Below are 20,957 nucleotides of genomic sequence, written 5' to 3' on the forward strand. Positions count from 1 at the left end.
ACTCTGTCAATGTACAGGGGTCCCCTGGGAAAGCAGCTTTCTGTGGGGGCACCAAATAAAGAGAAGGGGCCTGGAGCACCAGCGAGGTACCCCAGAAGAAGAGGATCAGGGCTGCTCTGTGCAAAACTATTGCACAGAGCAGGCAAGTATAGGCATGTTTGTTTAAAAAAAAACTAAATTGAGGGTTTGAGGCCATAATTCAGTGCTTTTCAGAAACAGTTCTAACCGTAAAAAATGTTCACCTTTGCTTTGCACACTGTAGAGAGCTGCTCAGGTACACCAGATACACCTGTATCTTACAGCTATGTTCAGTGTCAATAACAAAAAGCTGGTAAAAATGGCATGCAACTGGAATGCTTGCGAGGTAAATTATATTCTTTAGTAAAAGCTTCAGACAGACAGACACAAATGACCCAATAAATAAAAGGGATCTAATAATAAGCAGTAGGCATTGTTGATTTGCTATGTGACCCTTATTTAAATGCCTCCCAATCAGGAGGCACAAGGCATGTCACAGTCTAAACTAATCACATTTAGTTTATCTTGAACCATCAGAATCAAAAGGAATTCGAAATTGAGGAGCTTCAAAAGTTTGCCAGGGTCCATGTGTTGGTTTAAAATTTCCAGATATGGGGAACTCCTATACATTAATGTATTAAAGTTTTAAAGCAAAGCGCCACAGTAAACAAATATTTATGCTAACCTTATTTCCACACCAAATGCAAACATAGTAACACAAGCACCATGCAAACAAAAATGGTTACAGCTACTGATAAAATATATAGTCTGCATAAAATAACAAAGTATTCGTTTGTGTTTGAATTTTCTACATTCGTTTCTAATTAGAAAAAAAAAAAAAAAAAAAAAACAATAGTTTATAGTAATCATTTTAAATTGAAAAATGTTAAAAACAAAATTTACCTAATGGTGTTTACAAAAGGTCAAATACTTTACTTAGTTTCGGTGTACAACCAATACATATAGTTGCTACATGAAAAAACTACTATTCAGGACAACACTATACACCAGTCGAATTTATACAAAATTAGTAGAAAAATATATCCAATTGCAACAATGGCATTTTGTTTTACTAGAAATATAACCTAAATAAAATGTGCCTGAAAAGCTAAGGAGACGTCTAATAGAATAGTCTATTTTTATATGGCAGAAGGAAAAACAAACAGTCTCAGTCCTTGAATTTAGGATGATGTGTAGAAGTATTTGGTTTTGACGTTGCCCAAAAGTTCATCCTCAAAGTTGGGGAGGCAACAGAAGAATATTCCACAACCGAACATAATGATTGTGCTGCCCCAACCAAAGCCGTAGGTCCAGCTGTACAGGTAGTTTTCAACAAACAATGCCAAGTCTTCGGTGTACTTTACAGGGTAGATGATCAGTGCAATGATCTGCAAAATTACTAAAAAAAAAACGAGAAAAAAAATGGCGTTAACACTTCAGCAATAACGATCATTAATTTCCAACAAAGGCTTCTATGCATTAAATTGGTTGTAAAGGTTAATTGTTTTTTTTACCTTAATGCATTCTATGCATTACAGCCGGCAGCCATAGACTGCTTGAATCTCAGCCAGTTCAGTAGGAACTGGCCAAGATTCGAACCATGTATGGACAGGCTGAATTGTGACCACGTTTAGCGATCGACTTTGGTACAACCAGCCTGCCAGATTTTACATGCAATTACTGCTAGTGGCTGTTCTAGCCACTAGCAATAATCACTGCGCTCTTCCAGCGGTGAGGGCTTCCCACGCCGGGAGAACACTGACTCAGTGTGAGGGATTTCCCCATTAACATTGACTGTGCTGATGGGGAAAAGCAAGTGTTTTTTCTCTGCAACCTGGAGTTGCAAGAAAGAAAATGTATGGCCAGCCTAACAAACACACGCACCTACCTTACAGTTTGCTGACCTCTCCTTTCCTAAACGCTTACTCAAGTCCTGTATCGATCCAGCGCTGTGCCATGCTGCCAGTATTCTCTTCCTGCTCTTACAAGCTTAGCCATCGGCTCCTGCTGCAGTCAAACCTCTGAGAAGGGAGCTGAGCAGCACTGGGTGTGTTTTGGGCGTACACAGCTCAGCTTAGGAGCAAGCACCTTCCTATGGTGGCACACAGAGCAGAGGTGGAGCCTACAAGGTTTGGGGCCAATCCATGCAATACTACTAAACAGAGCAAACAAATAGAACACATTTGTTATTTTAATTAAAAAAAAAAAAAAAAAAAAAATGATTTTTGTAAGATCTTACCAAAAAAAATTCTCTGTTGTCCAACCCCAAACAGAGGGGCGGGTGCTGCGTCTGTCGACAGACATCAAAGAAAAAGATTTTACGGTAAGATCTTACAAAAATCGTATTTCCTCTATTGTCTGTCGACAGATGCAGCCTCATCTCCATGAGCTGAGTGGGACGTCTCAAAGCAGTATAGGCATGAGGGATGGTAAGCAGACAGTAACGTCAATTCCAAAAGGCTAAAACGTAGCCAACCGGGCAACATGGAGATCAACCAAACAGGAGCTCACCCAGATAACGACCCCAAAGAGAAGTACAAACAAACATTCTCTTATGAAACAGCAGGCTGCTAAACCTTGCGGCCAAAAAAAAGGCATCCAAAGAAGCCAACAATTCCACCTTATAAAATTTGGTAAAGGTGTGCACAGACGACCAAGTCGCTGCCTTACAAACTTGTACAACAGAGACCTGATGGCGAAAAGCTAAACAGGCACTCACCGCTCTAGTAGAATGCGCCTTCACAGGGAAAGGAGGAACCTGACCCTTAATCGAATAAGCCTGAACAACGGTCTGCATGTTCCATCTCGAAATGTTCGCAGCGGACGCAGCCAAACCCTTGCTAGCACCATCCGGAAGGACAAAGTCAGACTTCCCTGAAGGACTCAGTAACCGTCAGATAAACTCTTATCGCCCGAACCAGATCCAGAGAGTGCAAAGCAACTTCCTTGTAACGTTTAGGCTTAGGGCATAAGGAAGGCAACACAATGTCTTCATTCAGTTGAAAACCTGACATCACCTTAGGAAGAAAGGACGGATTAGGTCGAAGGACCACTTTATCCCTGTTGACCATCCAATAAGGTGAACGACAGGACAACGCCACCAACTCAGACTCTGCAGGCAGAAGTGATAGCCTCTAGGAAGGAAACCTTCTGCGACAAAGAAAGCAGAAACCCTTATTTAAATGCCTCCCAATTAGGGAGCACAAGGCATGTCACAGTCTATACTAATCCCATTTGGTTTATCTTGAACCATCAGAATCAAAGGAATTCAACATTGAGGAGCTTCAAAAGAGTTTGCCAGGGTCCATGTGTTGGTTTAAAATTTCCAGATATGGGGAACTCCTATACATTAATGTATTAAAGTTTTAAAGCAAAAGGAGATTCCCCACAAAGGGGAGATCGGATAAGGCGTTCTTAGAAGTCTGGTCCACAGACCAGCATTGTCAGCCGATAAGACGCCGAAGGACTACTGCTGATACAGACAACCTAAAATCAAAAAGGAGCCACATCCAAAGAGATCACAAATAAACTGTAGCCCCTGGATCAACTGATCTGCCAGCTCCGCAAAGGCAGGGGTCAGTTTGCGACACCAGGGCAATAGTAAATACCTGCCTAAGCCGAAGCAGCCATAGTGAAACATATTGTGGCTCAGAGCCTCCGTTCTTCTATCAACTGGATCTTTAAAAGCCAAGGACTCCTTAACTGGAATTAAGGTAGCTTTATTTAACCTGGAAACCGGCGAGTCCACTTACATACCATACTAGGGACAGGGTGGGCACCGCTCCTGACAGACTACTGCTCCATAGGGATGTAGGTGGCTGTCAGTCAGGAGGAATGCTGTGACTTAGGCCGAGGCCAGGTTGTGTGTGCCCTCGCGAGATGTTAACTCGCAGGCCAACCTATTAGGCCGACCTATCGCGGAGCTGAGGCCTGCGCGCGCTCGCTGATCAGACTGAGGGGACCCTCTGAACCGAGATTGACTAGTCCCTCACCCAGTCCGGCAGTTAATAGTAGATTCTCACAGGAACAAAATAAAGATAGGAAAAAATCCATTTAAAAAAAGGACCAGAGATCCCAGCAAGGAACCAGGTCCTTACTTCTGACTAGGCAGAAAAAAACAGCATGCCTATAGGTGAGTGTGGGTGTGCACCCCCTAGAACTGCACAAAGGCATAGTCAAGCTTCTTCCTGCCTAGTGCCCTACTCCTGTAGGGGGCAGTATAGCCCAATGGTTAAGAAGAATCAGGAGCTGTGTCAGTCAATGAACAAAAGAGAAAATAAAACGTAATTGGAACTTGGACTATTACCTACTTTAAAATGAAAGAAACCTAAAATCCAAAGATCAAAATAGTATGTACTGGGTGGATCACATCAAAACACATTTATACAAAGTCTATGAAGCTGCATGTTCTAAATGGATTCCATTCTGTCTTTTCATATTTGTGGTTGTTTAGTTAACAGAAATGTTTTTTTCCATCTGATATAGTCAGGGCCATATTTCCAATACATGTCCCTTAGGCTACTTTCCAAGTATCAGAATTTATAATGAATGCACAATTCCAACAGCTTATATGTAAGCAAAGATCTATGCATAATTAGTGTGTTTAGGCTTCCAAATAATGGAAAACTAAAGACAAAAGACACACGCAGCAGTCTGGTGCCCAGCTGTAAAATTGCTGCTCGGGTCTGATGCTTATGTCAAATTTCTTGTCAATTGCTGACTCACTTAAAAGTAAAAAGGTAAATGTGAAAAGCATAGGAAAGTTTAAAATGGACATTGGTTTTAACATTCACAGTTTGGAGGACTGAAAACCAGTAGCCCTTACCATAACTTGTTTTTTGGTCAGCATTAACCGCTTCTGGACCGCCCGCCGCAGGTTTACTGTGACAGAATGGCCCTCCTGCGCGAAATGACGCAGACCTACGTCGGTCACGCCCCTGCAGCTAGGGAGCGGCGCGCTACTGCCCCCACTCGGCAGCAGGGACTCCGATGCACGGGGCAGGCGGCTCCGATTGCCGCCTGACACCCGCGATCGCTTCCCACTGAGAGAGCTCCTGTGATCCTTCTATATAGGATTACAGGTCTCTATGATCATTTCACAAGCTACACCCCCCCCCCCCCCCCCACAGTTAGAATCACTCCCCTAGGCTCACATTTAACACCTTGATCACCCACAGAGTTAACCCCTTCCCTGCCAGTGTCATTATTACAGTAACAGCGCATATTTTTAGCACTGATTACTAGGGATGCACCGAAATGATAATTCTAGGCCGAAACCGAAAAAGCAGGATGCCCTTGGCCGAAAACCGAAAATGACTTTTTCCCCCCAAATAATTTTAAATTTGATAGAAGAGGGGCATACACCAAAAACAGGCAGCGACGTACACCTGTCGCTGCCACCCTGTCACAGTATATGTATTGTGATGGGTTGGCAAGAGGTTAATTTAATTACCAATGGTATTTGTATTATGCAGCATGAGGGGGTTAATGTATTGTCACTGCTGGATTAATGACCGACCAGTGGCAGTTAATTAACCCCTTTGTGCTGCATTAGTGCAACCAGTATCAGTGTTAATTAACACTGGTTGCACTGATACTGGTTGCACTAATGCAGCACAAAGGGGTTAATTAACAGCCACTGGTCGGTCACTAATGCATCAGTGACAATACATTAACCCCCTCATGCTGCATAATACTAATACCAATGGTAAGCTCACCTCAGCTCCCCCCCCCCCACTGCCTCAGCTTCCCCTTCAGCTCCCCCCCCCCCTCCCTGCCTCAGCGTCCTTACTGTCAGACACTCTGCTCCTCCAGGGTCCTTCATTCAAAAGACGCGCCTCTGGCCGGCGGCCCGCCTCCCGGTGAGGTCACTACTACTACGATCTGTCCATGAATGAACTGACACACTGGGCGAGCGGCCGCTAATAGCTATAACTATGTGAGCGCTTCACTTCCCTGTCAGCAGAGATACATGCATGACAGGGAAGTGAAGCGCTCACATAGTTATAGCTATTAGCGGCCGCTCGCCCGCCCGGTGTGTCAGTTCATTCTTCATTCATACACATCGTAGTAGGGACATCACAGGGAGGTGGGCGGCCGGCCAGAGGCGGGACTTTTCAAACCAGCGCTGCGCCCTCCTCCATCCTCACGGCGGCCATTAATTTCTGCATGTTTAACCCATTTTTCAGCCGAAGTGAGAAATTTTGGTGGCCGAAATTTCGGTGCATCCCTACTGATTACTGTAGTAATGTCACTGGTCCCCCCCAAAAGTGTCAAATTTCAGTTAGGGGTCCGATCTGTCCGCTGCAATGTCGCAGTCCTGGTAAAAAAAAAAAAAAAAAAAAAAAAAAAAAAAAAAAAAAAAAAATCGCAGATCGCTGCCATTACTAGTAAAAAAAAAAAAAAACCCACCAATAAAAATGACAAATCTTTTCCGTAGTTTGTAGACACGATAACTTTTGCTCAAACCAATCAAAATACGCTTATTTTTACCAAAAATATGTAGCAGAAAAATTGGCCTAAAATGTAAAAAAAAAAATTTAGATTTTTAAATTTTTTTTTTTTGAGAAGGTTATATAACAGAAAGTGAAAAATATATAATTTTTTTCTTTTTTCAGAATTGTCGCTCTTTTTTTGTTTATAGCGCAAAAAAAAAAAAAAAAAAAAAAATATCGCAGAGGTGATCAAATACCACCAAAAGAAAGCTATTTGTGGGGAAAAAAGGACATTTTTATTTGGGTACAGCGTCGCATGACCGCATAATTGTCCGTTAAAGTAACGCAGTGCTGAATCGCAAAATATGGCCTGGTCATTAAGGGGGAAAAGTTTCCGGTCCAGAAGTGGTTAAAAACTGCAGCTGCTATATGACTGATTACTAAATACAACAACTCAACAATCCTCTTTACATTTAATTAACCCAGTGCTTTTATACCATCTTCCTTTAACCCTTTCTACGTACATGTTAAAATGCACTTTTTATGCCTTTGTCATTTTCATGCATAGCTGTACAATACATGTTTACATATGTATGCTTGGGGTGAGGGGGTTTAAAGTAATCTGAATCACTTTCACCAGAAACAGTCAGCTTAAAACGTGAACACACTTCTAGGAGCTATAGCAGCCGGAAGTGTTTTATAAAAGTCTGTGCTGCCACCAACTTGGGTTGTATGCCAACAGTAGCGAGAAGGTTTAAACAGCTGCCTTTTGGGGGATGCGTTGTGGGGTAAAACCAGGATATTGTTTGATTGCTATCCCATACAGCCAATGTAGGATTGTTCCTATTTACTTTACTAGCTTTTACAGCCACCGGTAGTAAATCACAAGCAAGAAAATCTGACAGACTGGTTGTACTGAAGTCGATCGAACGACTTCAGTACCACCAGTCTTGCCCATAGATGGACCAAATTTCGGCTGGTCCCTGCTGAACCAGCCGAGATGCGATCCACCTATGGATGGCATTAAACTGCTAAGAGGATCTATTTTTCAACGGATTAAACATAGTGTCCACTGAACGGGATTTAGGAATGACAATCAAGCAAAACCAACCCCATCAGGAGATCTTTGATTACGGTCACTCTTCTACAACACAGACTGTTTGACCAGTGGCCATGGCATAAGTCATATCCGATTGCTGTAAGGAAATTAGGGCTCAGTTCACATTAGTGAAATTTCGGATGCATTCTGAGTCGCACAGAATCACATGACAATAGAAATCACATTGTAATGCAACGTTGGGCGCAGCGATTCATGTACTACTTGGGTGCGATTCCAGCACGATTTTGGCCCCATAGAATATGAAAACCACATCCAAGTTGAACTACAGAATAGTCTTGAATATTGGATCTAAATCAGACTGCAGTAGTGTAAACCTAGCCCAAATCATGGTTTGCGGTACATCCATATGTAAGCAAGCTTAGCTCTATTAGGGCTTTGAGTTTTTACATTGTGATAATCAGAAATAACTTTTAGAAGGATTTAATGTATCCCACCCCCCATAGGGACAGACACATGCTTATGTATGCACATTAAATATAGATCAAATTTACCTCGGTGCATTAAGGCTCAATATACCAGTACACTGATTTGCTGTTAAATCAACATTTCTAGGTTAAAAATAAGAAGGTCCCATTAGCACTTCGTGTAGCAGGAACGCGCTTTCCTACACACATTTTGGTTCGTATCTGCATGTCGCGCACACTTGAAAAGGCTGACCTACGCGTGCCAAAGAAGCTCCCACAATTATCAGGTGTGGAGCGTCGTGCAAGTCTGCTAAACAAAATGTGCGTTGTGCCATAATTTTAGTGAGATTCGCCAAGCGATTTCAGATAAGGGAAATGTGAATGGGGCCAAGAATCATCTGCTAGCCCCTGAAAATATTTGAAAAAATATTGGAACTTCAGACATTTCTCTTCTGGGCCCACAAATTCCACCCACAGTACCACAATACATAGAAAGTTCTTACCAGCCACGAACAGAAGAAATCCAATGATCCTCAACAGAAAGATAATTGGTGAACACAAAGCAACGAGGGAGATAATAAAACACACGATAAGGATGATGAATCCAAGGATCAAAAGTGCAGCTGTTGCTTTACCCCAGGCTGAAAAGGAAAGACACATTAACGGGTTATTAGTGCTGTAAAACATACAGTAGGTCAGCAATGTGCGAAGATATGCAGTGTACTAGTAGAACACAAAATTACAAAGTGCCAAATTAATCTGTAAAGCATTAGTATCCTGAAAAATAAGGCAATGGAAGGCTGACCATATAGGTTTTGTTACATTTAGCCGGCTTGACAAAAATGAGGTGGATGGATAAGATTGGGTGAATAAGCCCAACAATACATAACATTTTTTTTCCCACTGACCAAATTAAGGCCTTGTGCATTCATATTTAACAAATTACCTGCACCTGGGGAGCCCCACATGTCAGTTTTTCTAGGTGGACCTGATCAGACTCTCCATTCACCACTATAGAGCGGTGGGTGTAAACAGACTTGTGTCCATCTACGCCTGCTTTGCTCAGATCAGCAGACAGATGCCCCTGCAAATATAAAATCGGATTCCGCAGTGTGAAAGGGGTCCTTTCACAAAGTCTGCTGCATCAGTGTTTTTGGATCTTTTTATTAGATGTTACTGTGGTATACTAAAGTATAATTACAAGCATTTCATAAGTGTCAAAGGCTTTTATTGACAATTACATTAAAGCGGAGTTCTCCTTCCCCTCCAAAAATTAAAAGTCAGCTGCTACACATACTGTAGCTGCTGACTTTAAATATTAGGGCACTTCCTGTCCTGGAGTCCAGCGATGACGGCACCGCAGCCAATGTTTCCATCGACTGTTGGGTGCTGCCGCCGCCATTGCGGGAACCCGGCAGTGAAGCCTTGCGGCTTCACGGGTGGGTCCCTACTGCGCATGCGCGAAGCACACTGCGCATTCCTATTGGGTTGGCGGCGGAGTAGGGAGCCGAACTTCCGCTGCGCCGTATGCCGGAAGTGGGGGGAACAGGTACCCGCCCCCCCCCTTCCCCCACTGAAAGGTACCAAATGTGGCACCAGAGGGGGTGAAGTAACAAAAGAGCGGAAGTTCCACTTTTGGGTGGAACTCTGCTTTAAGTTAATGCAAAGAGTTAATATTTGCAGTGTAAACCCTTTTTTCAAGATCTCTGCAATACGCCCTGACGTGTTGTCAATCAACTTCTGGGCCACATCCTGGCTGATGGCAGCCCATTCTTGCATGATCAATGCTTGGAGTTTGTCAGAATTTGTGGCACTTATTGTAGCAATATAACAAAACCAAAAAGGGAGCAAATAAGTTAATGGTCAGGTTTTACACATACTTTACAAGCACTTTTACTAGATTACTAGAAAGGGGGGTGCAGATAGGTAGTTATCGCTAATCCCTGACGTGAGCATAGTCAACGGTAAAAAGTACTGTCTGCTCTTTAATAGAACATTCTTTTTGAAGATTAACAAAGTTTAAGAAGATGTGATAGCAGCTAGCCAGTCTTTGGTGTACAGGTCTGTTCTCTGTAAAGCTGGCCATTATACACACACACACCCCGAAGAAACCAGACAGAAAACTGTTGACCAGTGTCCAGAGATGCAGCCGTTGTTACAAGCAGTGTCAGGAGAATTATAACCACAGAGGGGTGGATGCTGTGTCCATCAACGAACATCAGAGAAATGGATTTTACGGTAAATCAAAAATCCTATTTTCTCTTTCGTTCATTGCCCAACACAGCTCCTGATATTCATAACCATTGGGACGTCCTAAAGTAGTGTTAAACATGAGGGGTGGGAACAACAAAAAAAAAAAAATCCCAAACCTAAACAGTCAACAGGAGCTCAACCAAACAACTGGAGCCCACTTAAAAACAACACACCCTCAAAAAGGATCAGGTCCTCTTAAAACAGCAGCCCGCAAAACCTCACGACCAGGTGGCCGCCATGCAAACTGGACGCCTGATGACGGAAAGCCCAGGAGGCACTAAACGCCCTAGTAGAGTGCACCTTGACACGGAAAGGAGGATCCTTACCCCTGTTGAAATAGGTCTAAACCACTGTCTGTCTGATTCATCTGGAAATGGACGCAGAGGAAGCGGACAACCCTTTCTGCAATGTGTGTCCAGAGGAAGGAGTACTCTGGCTAAGGCCAAATCCAGAGTCAGGCCCAGATAGTCCAGCTTTGTGGACGGAACCACAGCAGACTTCTGAAAAATTCAGAATCCAGCCAAATTCTCACAGATTTCGTATCGTGATCTCCAGGTTCTCCACCAGAGCAGAGGGGGACTCTGCTTTACAGAAGGAGATCGTCCAAGTAGCCCAGTACCGCAGTCCCCCATTGGCGTAGCAGAGCTAGCACCGGGCCTAATACTTTTGTGAAGACCAGAGGAGCAGATGTGAGACCAAAGGGTAACGCCAAAAACTGATAATGCTCCTCTCCCACAGCAAAGCTGAGCAAATGCGGTTGACTGGTACATACAGGAAGGTGAAGGTAGGCATCCTTGATATCGATAGAGGCGAGGAAAATCCCTCTGATGCAGGGATGCCACCGCCGTTCGAATGGACTCCATTCTGAACTTCTGTACCTGCACAAAGCAGTTTAGCGCCTTGAGGTCCAGGATTGGACACACTTTGCCTTCCTTCCTGGGAACTGAACAGGTTTGAGTAAAAACCCTGAATACGTTCTGAGGTCGGAACTAAGAAAATCATCCCTTTAAAGGAAAAGGTCTAGTACCGCTCCAAACAGGCCCTGTAAGCATTCTGGGGACAGGCGCAAGTTGGAAGGAAAAAAAAAAAAAATTGTCGGGGGACCAGAGTGAAACTTGATCTTGTAGCCGGACCAAATGACTTAGTTGACCAGCTGGTCCCCTGGCTCGGCAAAGGCAGGGGAGCTGTTCCCCCTCCATTTCAGAGTGTAGGAGCTTAGCCCACTCGGTCAGAGTTTGACACTAGGGCAATGGCGAATACCAGCCTCATTGCTGAACCAGCCAGAGTATACATAGTGTGGGCCACAGCCTCCACCTTCTGGTCAGCTGGATCGTTAAAGGCCAGGGACTCAGCAGCCAGAATCACGGTTGCCTTGTTTAATCTGGAAACAGTCCACTTCTTAAAAAAAATGACTCCTCAGGGGTAATGCCTAGTAAAGCGCTTAGAGACTCCACAGAGACGCTTTGGTTGTTCCCACTCTTTAGCGACAATTCTTCCAAAATTGGCAGGAAAAGGAAACACCTTTCCCACTTTGGATGGCTTGTGAGTGCCAAAGGGCACCTGTGTCCCCGTCGCAGCTTCAGCTGCGTCCTCCATCTTCAGGGTCTCACGCACAGATACAATAAGTGCATCCACCAGTGCCTTTTTGAGCGCAGTCACAGAGGAATCATCCTATCAGAGGATTTCAGGCGCATGGTTGCAAACCCAGCAGGGTGACCCACGTCCACAGCGGCCAAATTAGATTCAGTAACTGATGAAGCAGGGGAAGACGGGGCGCATTTAGCTAGCCCGTTGCCCACAAGTCACCTCCACCCAGTACAAAAAGGGACACCAGGACCGCCGTCAATGCATGGATGGATGGATGGTTGGGACCCAGAGGGTGCCGCAGGCTCAGAGAGGGGATCAGGTGGGGAAATGTGCTTCAAAGACTCCATGAGTTACCAGGGGGACACCACAAAAAGTGTAACACACTGCTAAGGAACAACCCCCTCTGCACTGGCAGCACCACCCAGTCGCCAGGCACAAAGCACCAAGCGATCCTCAGAAGAGAAGGGGAGGACCCCACCAGACTAATCACCAACAGAAACAGGCACCTGCAGCCACCAGGACAATCTGTACTACATGTGCGGCAATCAGGAAGTAAAATGATACAGGAGTCAGCACAAGGGGAGGGGCTCCCACCGCCAAATCGCAGCACACAGGGCTCCACTGTCATGGCCGCCGCCATTTCCAATGGCAAACCACAAGAAAATGACCACCATGTACATAGGCTACAACAAAATGGCGGCACCACGAGGCTTACAGGGACCCAGTAGGGAGACCAGGGCTCAAGGACAGATCCAGGCAGGACTGGGGGCCCTGGCAGAAGCCCTCACCAGGTACAAACCCCTCCCTTCGCACAATCGATCATCCGGTCGCCAGCTGCACAGCCCCCCGGCCCCCTTCGCCAGTTAGTGCCCTGCCCCCATCCAAGGAAAGTGGCCAGACCACTCAAATGGCACTAGCGTGGAGGGGGGGTGCCTGCTGGAAGGAGGGGAACCCGGGGGTCCGACCATCCCAAGGAGGGGCACACGTCCACCCCACAACCCTCCAGGTGGAGAGAGGAGACCACTATTCACCATACCCAGAACCAAGCGGCCACCGCTCCAGACAGAACTCCATTGGAATGGGGGGGGGGGGATGTCGGTCAGGAGGAACACTGCGTCTCGGGCCGAAACCCGGTCGTATGAGACCTCGCGAGTTGTTTATCACGCAGGCAAGCTCCCCTCCAGTGGGGCTAGGTCGTGGCCGCGCTCGCTGGCTAGACTGGGGTGACCACTGGATCTAGATTATCCAGCCCGTCATCCAGTCTGGCAGTTGATTGTGGATCTCACAGGAAAATATCCAGGAGAAAAAAAAAAAATATATCTAAAGAATTTTTGCCAGGACCAAAGATCCCAGCAAGGAAATAGGTCCTTACTCCTGACTAGGCAGGAAAAAAAAAAATGAGTGGCTATAGCAGAGAGAGGAAGTATAACCCCCAGGACTACCCATGGGTGTAGCCAGAATTATTTTCTGCCAAGCATCCTACTCCTGTAGGGGCAGTATAACCCAATGGTTATAACTATCAGGAGCTGTGTCCATCAATGACCGCAAGAGAAACTGAGGTGCCAAACAGAAATGAATCTATTCTGATCTTAATAAAGTCAGAAGACATTCTCTGTGATGCTTTAAAAGAGAATCCTGACCCAGAAACTAGCTTATGACAAACCCCATGTACATTTGAAATTCTTGTATTGCTCATACTGTATAGAATACACAAAGTGCACTCTGTCAGCAAGGAGGTGTTCATTTTACCATGATATACTGAACAGGTTTCTTCATGTCAGGAGTATAAAACAGTGACAAGTATACCACGCCTTGTCCTTCAGCTAAACCAGTCAAACCTCCACCCAAAGGGTGTGGGTGTATAAACTGGATAATATGTTTGTATGTGAATCATCAGCATTGTTGTGCTGACATAGGCTTTTATGGCATTACCATTTTGTTCACACAAACCATTAAGGTTTTCCCTGATTATGGCTCATGTACATAAATGCTCAGCCCCTGAAGCAGCCAGAGCCGTTTGTTTACTTTTTGTCCACCACTGAGCTAAGTGCAGGCAGCTCACAGAAAAGTGAATGGGTACACTTCAGTTGTGCAGACACACACAAATACTGTAGCTGCTGACTTTTAAAATAAGGACACTTACCTGTCCAGTTATCCCACGATGAGGGCACCCCTAACCGATTCATTAATTGGCTTTGGGTGCAGGCGCCGGCATCCCTACTAAGAGTAACAGGAAATGAAGCTTAGCGGCTTCCTAGATTCCTTTTTTTCCCCACAAATAAAGCTTTCATTTGGTGGTCTTTGATCACCTCTGCACTTTTTATTTTTTGCGCTATAAACAAAAACAGACCGACAAAAATAATTAAATTTCTCCATCAATTTAGACCAGTATGTATTCTGCTACATATTTTTAGAAATTCGATATCCCAATGAGCGTATATTGAGTTGTTTGCACAAAAGTTAGTGTCTACAAACTATGTTTTTATTCTACTAGTAATGGCGGCGGTCAGAGACTTATAGCAGGACTGCAATATTGCAGTGAACATTCTGTCACAGTATTGACACTGGCTTGGAAGGGTTAACTTCAGGGGTGATCAAATGGTCAACGGTGTGCCTAGCCAGTTTTTTTTGTGTACTGTGGGAGGTGCTTTTACTAGGGGAAGACATGGATTCATGTCCCTGCTTTGCAGATACACAGGATCCATGTCTTCCCTCCTGACAGAACAGCGATCTGCCTTGTTAACATGTTCTGCCTCTATACCGAATAGGCAGGACAGAGTCCGTGGTACCCACCAATCAGCTCCCGCTATGTAGTATAATCACAGCCGAAATGAGCAGCTGGCGACGTGCATTCCTGTTTGCTACACGAAGAGCCAGATCACAAATATATTCACGTGATCCGGCGCAGAGGTGCTGCCAGTAGCAGTAAGACTGCTATAGGGTGGACCTTAAGTGGTTAGAGTCTCCGGCTGATTCTACTGCCTGATTGGAGTCAGATGATCTTGCTACAGACTTTCAAGTACATAGCTTCTCCATAGACTCTACATAAAAATGGTTGCAGCCTGGCAGCCAAGTCAAGAGGTTTAAAGCGGTTGTATCCACTGTGTAAAAAAAAAAAAAAAAACCCTGCATGACAATGGCATAATCTGCCAGTCCCATTATGAAACCCTTACCTTAAAACGAATCCCCCCACACGGTCGCCCAGACACCGCTGAGGGAGCCGACAGGTTCCTTCAGCGGCTCCGGCACTGTGAGTGTGAGTTCCGGACCTGCGATGACATTCGCTTTCCAGCAAGGACAACAGGACGACAGACCTTCAGAGCGCATGCGCCGCTGGTGTCGGCGGCTGCATGCAGGGTGAATATCTCCTAAGCCGTGCAGGTTCAGGCGATATTGATTTTACCTACAGGTAAGCCTCGTTATAGGCTTACCTGTAGGTAAAAATTAAAAAGTGGAGTATACTACCGCTTTAAAGAGATGTCCAGGGCAGCATAGGCTGGGTATTATGTGCCCCTGCAACAGATGATCAAAAAAAAAAAAAAAAAAAGGAGAGGAGAAGAACAAACCTTCACTAATGCATTTTGGGAGCTTTTGGGCAGAGAAATGCTTGGGGGGGGGGGGGGACAAAAAAAAAAAAGAACTAGTACAATATGCTCAATCAGCACATTTTTGCTGCATTCATAAAAGCCACACTACAGCTCTTTATTAATACCACAGCTTTTTCTGCGGCGCCTAGTGTGCATTAACCCTAAAATGGAAGCAACTTTTTTTTTAGCGTTTTTACCTAGTAACTAGCTTTCCAGTGGCTAAAAATAATTGAAAAAAATAAAAAACTGAAGCTTCAAATGCCTGTAAAAACAGCTCAAGTGTAAATGCAGCTTGAGAGTGGAGACAGAGAGGGGGCATGTCCCTTCTATGACTCATTCATTTGTGTGTTATGAGTCTAAGCTCTACAACTTCCAGATAAGATTTACATTTTATCTTACTACAAAACACAATTAAAAAAGGTAGCAGTGTCTTGTAGGAAGAGTTTTCATAACCACTTAAGGAGCGCCCACCGTACATATATTGCGGCAGGGCGGCCCTTAAGCACGCATTAACATACATGATTTTGCTTTAAGGCTCTTGATTAGACAACGGGAGCCAGTCCGTGGGTCCAGCGGCCGCGATCGCCGCCAGCCTTCCAAGATTGTCAAGGAGACTAACAGAACGGCCGTCTGCCCATGTAAACAAGGCAGACAGCTGTTCTGTCAGACAGGAAGGACGAGATTGTGTGTTTCTAGCAATCAGGAACACCAATCTCTCCTTTCCTGCAGTCAGTCCAGTTCCCCTACAGTTAGAAACCACTCCTCAGGAGCACACTTAACCCCTCGATCGCCCGTCACTTAGTGTCAGATCTGTCAGCCGCAATGTCCCAGTCCCGCTAAAAAGCTAATCGCCACCATTACTAACAATAAAAAAAAATAAAAAAAAGTCGAAAAAAAATATATTCCATAGTTTGTAAACACTATAATTTTTGCAACCCAATAAATATACGCTTTTTGGGATTTTTTTTTTTTTTATACCAAAAATATGTAGCAGAACATAAATTGGCCTAAACAGATAAAGAAATTTGATTTTTTACATTTATTAGGAATGTTTTATAGCAGAAATTATATATATATATATATATATATATATATATATATATATATATATATATATATATATATATTTTTTTTTTTTTTTCAAAATTGCCGGCCTTTGTTTATAGTGCAAAAATAAAAACCGCAGAGGTATTCAAAATACCACCAAAGCTCTTATTGCGGGGGGGGGGGGGGGGGAACAAAACTGACATTTAATTTGGGTACAGTGACAGTTGACAATTGCCAGTTAAAGTAACGCAGTGCCGTCTTACAAAAAATGGCCTGGTCATTAAGGGGAGGGGGTGGGGTAAAACCTTCCGGGGCTGAAGTGGTTAATGTCGAGATGTCCCCTTTAATCACAAATCCAAAAAAAAAAAAAAAAATCTGTAAAACACAATAAGTAGAGAAACTACGCAGGTTAAATAGAAAGCACTGTATACTGTCAGCGTTTTCACATCAGAAAAATGACCATGTTCTAAACGCACAGCATCATTCAAGAAAGGCATAGACCATAAATGTGGATGCAATCCAGAATAAATAAACTTCTCTTGTAGAAACAATAACGTGACAGCACAATATATCTACCGATTGTTGATACAGCAGAGATGCTATTATCTGTGATGGCATTCAATGCTCATCAAAACAAAAACCCTGACCAGAAAACAATCACTCCATTCATATACTAGCCATTTAAAAGGTTTCTAATAAAGATCTCACAACCTTTAGGAATGTAAAAAATGTAACAAGCCTGGGTCCTGGCCGCTCTGAGTGCGGGAGGGAGGGACGGGAGGCTTGCTTTCATTGCTGTGCACATCTTGATCCTTGTAGCCAGACACCAGGCATTTCAACACTGGACAACTGATAAGATTTTAACTTGAATGTGCTTTGTTTTAAGATCCTTCCAAATAATTCACTGCACTGCAGAGTGGTTAGAAACTTTGAAACTTTGAAACGGCAATACAAGTTAGTAGTTCTGTATCACTAAACGGGAACTGCTCCCTGTATAAGAAAAAAAAAAAATCAACCACATCCATTTTTAGACTGGCCCTGTGCTTGTACATGGCCATTTTGAAAATGAACGCCAAACCCTTGCATGTAATACTGTTGAGATTGCGCACATGACATCAAGTGACTTTTCTCTCACATGCAGCATATAACATTACATTCGTTAAAAAATAAAAAACAGCCAAAAAGCCTTTCCCTGTCTTCTCTTTCACCAGAAGATGAATGTAAGGTCATAATGCAGTTCATCTCACACATAGCCATTGCTTAGGGATGAGATCTCCCTAAAGGCACTAATGACATTGGGCATCTGTGTGACCAGGGCTGTCACCAGTGCCTCAAGGAAACAAAGTATACACAAAAAAAAAAAACAAACAAACAACCCAACCCTTTTTTTTTTTTTTAACAAAAATAAACCATATTTCACATCGGCGGCCTGCAGAGATGCGTGTGAATTTTAGCTGGAGGGAAACATCCAATTAAAGCAGTAGTATACTCCGCTGTATGACTTTTACCTACAGGTAAGCCTATAATAAGGCCTACCTGTAGGTACAATTATTATCTCCCAAACCTGCACAGTTTAGGAGATATTCAACCTGCATGCAGCCGCTGACGTCTGCGGCACATGCGCTCTGAAGGTCCGGCAGACCTTCAGAGCTCCTTGGCGGATCTTGCCGGAAAGTGAAACTCCCGTGTCATCGCGGCTCCGGCCACTCAGCCGCCGAACCAGGAAGAGACGCCGAGGGAGCATGTCCGCTCCCTCAGCGTTGTCCAGACGACCGTGCCTGGGCTTCATTCTAAGGTAAGGATTTCATAATGGGCTAGTATGCGATGCATACTAGCTCATTATGCCTTTGTCTTACAGGGTTTTTAATGAGTATACAGCCGCTTTAAAGTGGTTGTAAACTGCAGACATGAAATATGAACAAAGCATATCCCTCTACAGTGTGTACTTGTCTCAATCCAGAGCACCAAGTGTCATTTCTGTCTGATGCTTCCTTTCTCTGCTATCAGCAGGAATCACTTCTGACAAGTTTTCCTTACACCAAGAAAAAAAAATAAATGGTGAGAGAGTAGGGACCTCCAGCTGACTGACAGCCTCAGCTCTGTTCTTGTGTGAAGGTGGTGTGTCCCTTCCCTCCAATCAGCTGCCAGAGCTCTGTTCGTTGAGCTCTGCAGAGTGTAAGCTCAGCTCTCCATCCCCTTTTTTCTGAACTCTTAGACAAGCTTTAAATATCAGCACTTTAAATAGATATGGAATAGAAATTGATATAGATAAAAGTCTCCTACATACGTTGTACCTGTTTATTTGATCTCTGTGTATCACCTGAGGCCAGTCACTTCACTGGGTATATGGAAGGAGTTACAACAACTTAAAACAGTGCAGCTCAACCGTACCAGTCCAAGACCCCAAAAATGACAAGACCCCTGCATGTTGTAATCACATATATAATCACAAGTGTTCCCTTTAACAATCCAGAAAGTTTTTTTTTTTTTTTTGTTTTTTTTAAATTATGGTAGGTAAATGTACACAGACTATTCAATAAACAGGGCAAGAAGCAGAGAGCCAGAGAAACTAATCAGAATTAAAGTTATTAAAGCCATGGACTGCATAATGCAAGCTTTGTACTGGTGACTGCACTTTGCTTATTGCACCGTTTAATCAATGATCAGTTTGTGTACATGGCCTACACCAATTTTGGATACTCTACACTGATGTATTTAATTAATAAGTACTTCACCTTGTAATCTTGCATCGTAACAACCCTATATGAAGACTTTAATACCCCACTCCTTGTTTAGATACTGTGTATATGAACAGTGAAAGCACTATTGTACAAAGGAAGGGACAAACCCTGATCTGTCACAGATGTCTTATAATGCCCTAAAATTCTGAATGCGTTATAGCCAATACTCCTCTTTTGGGGGGCAAGAGATACTACGATTGGTGGCACCTCATAAATAGCTCCCCAAATGTCCCATAAATAGCTCCCCAAAATCTGACAAAATTGTGGAGGATGGAGGAAAAGCAGCAACATTTTTATTCTTTTACCAGTTGAATAAATGATTTAGGTCCAAAATGTAACATTTTGATTAGCTACTTAAAAGGGAACGTACTATGGCTGAACACTATGAATCACTGACCTGGAACAACTGTGCAGGTGAGAACTTCTGACAGTCCTCATATTTTACTACTCTGCACACTTGTTTCAGGTTGAGAACTTTAAATGTACTGAAACTAGAAGTTCAGCAAAAGTCAGGACTGGCATTTTCAAAAAGAAATCAGCTATATCAGCCTTGATTTTCTCTAATGAAATTTTTAAAGTCCCAGTTAACACTGATACGGTGCGGGGAACCGCATGGGGTTCGGATAGGAATTGCACCGCATTCCTGTTTAAATCACATGCAATTCTTTGCAGTGCGATTTAAGCCATCATTTTGTATGGCTCAAATTGCACTGCACCCAAACAAAAAAGGTACATGCACTTTTTTTCCCGCACTGAAAGCAGATCGCATGGATGTGCACACCCATGAGACCCGAATCAGCCAACTGCACTGCATTTTTCAAATTGTTTTTGGGGTGTCGTCAACATTGACACCCATGGCATTTCGCGTGAACGCACTGCGATTGTGATGTGGTGCAGGAAACCGACAGGAATTGCTGTGAATCCCACACCGCATCAGTGTGAAAACGGGACTGAATAGTGGATGTGAGTTAAATAACTCCTACATTGAACATTAATGATGGCCAAATCTGATACAATCTGTGAAATCCTCTGAATAAGTCTCTTTTAAAAGCAATTGCAAAAGAGAATTTTTGTTAAAATAAACAAGTTATGCTTACCTGCTCTGTGCATTGGTTCTGGGGTCCCCCGCCGTCACTCAGCTCCTCCTCTTCTCTGTGTGCCCCCCACAGCAAATCAACGTGCAAGCTCGCTCCTGAGGTAGGTTGTGTGCATCCAAAGACACACACAGTGCAGCTAAGCCCACCTCCCCCCCCCCCCCCCCCCCCACAGAATTCAACACCTGTGTCCTGTAAAAGAAGGCAGCATGATGTTGTGGGGATGCTTTTCTTCAGCAGGGACAGGGAACCTGGTCAGAGTTAATGGGAAGGTGGATTGAGCCAAATACACAGCAATCTTGGGGAAAACCTGTTAAGAGTCTGCAAAAAGCTTAAAACTGGGGTGGAGGTTCACCTCCCAGCAGGACAACAACCGTAAACATACAGCCAGAGCTACGATGGAATGGTTTAGATCAGGGATTCCCAAACTACGGCCCTCCAGTTGTTCAGGAACTACAATTCCCATCATGCCTAGTCATGTAAGTGAATGTCAGAGTTTTACAATGCCTCATGGGACATGTAGTTCTGCAACAGCTGCAGGGTCGTAGTTTGGGAATCTCTGGTTTAGATAAAAGCCTATTCATGTGTTAGAATGGCCCAGTCAAAAGTCCAGACCTAAAGCCAACAAAGAATCTGTGGCAAGACTTGAAAATTGCTTTTCACAGGCACTCT

At 43.9% G+C, this 20,957-nt stretch overlaps 1 protein-coding gene across 1 annotated transcript in view; it reads right to left on the reverse strand.

Annotated features, from left to right (window-relative positions):
* Positions 1-874: 874 nt before the first annotated feature.
* The window catches only part of PERP (p53 apoptosis effector related to PMP22), a 30,511-nt gene continuing 10,428 nt past the window's right edge, over positions 875-20,957 (reverse strand). The window contains exons 2-3 of the mRNA XM_082249725.1: positions 8,480-8,617; positions 875-1,417 (exon numbers count right to left, since the gene is read on the reverse strand). Coding sequence (XP_082105851.1) covers positions 1,200-1,417; positions 8,480-8,617 — 356 coding nt within the window. The 3' untranslated portion in view covers positions 875-1,199. The remainder of the gene's footprint in view (positions 1,418-8,479; positions 8,618-20,957) is intronic.

The sequence above is a fragment of the Pelophylax lessonae genome, assembly GCF_965119305.1.
Source record: "Pelophylax lessonae genome assembly, chromosome: 3".
In the NCBI taxonomy this organism is placed as follows: domain Eukaryota; kingdom Metazoa; phylum Chordata; class Amphibia; order Anura; family Ranidae; genus Pelophylax; species Pelophylax lessonae.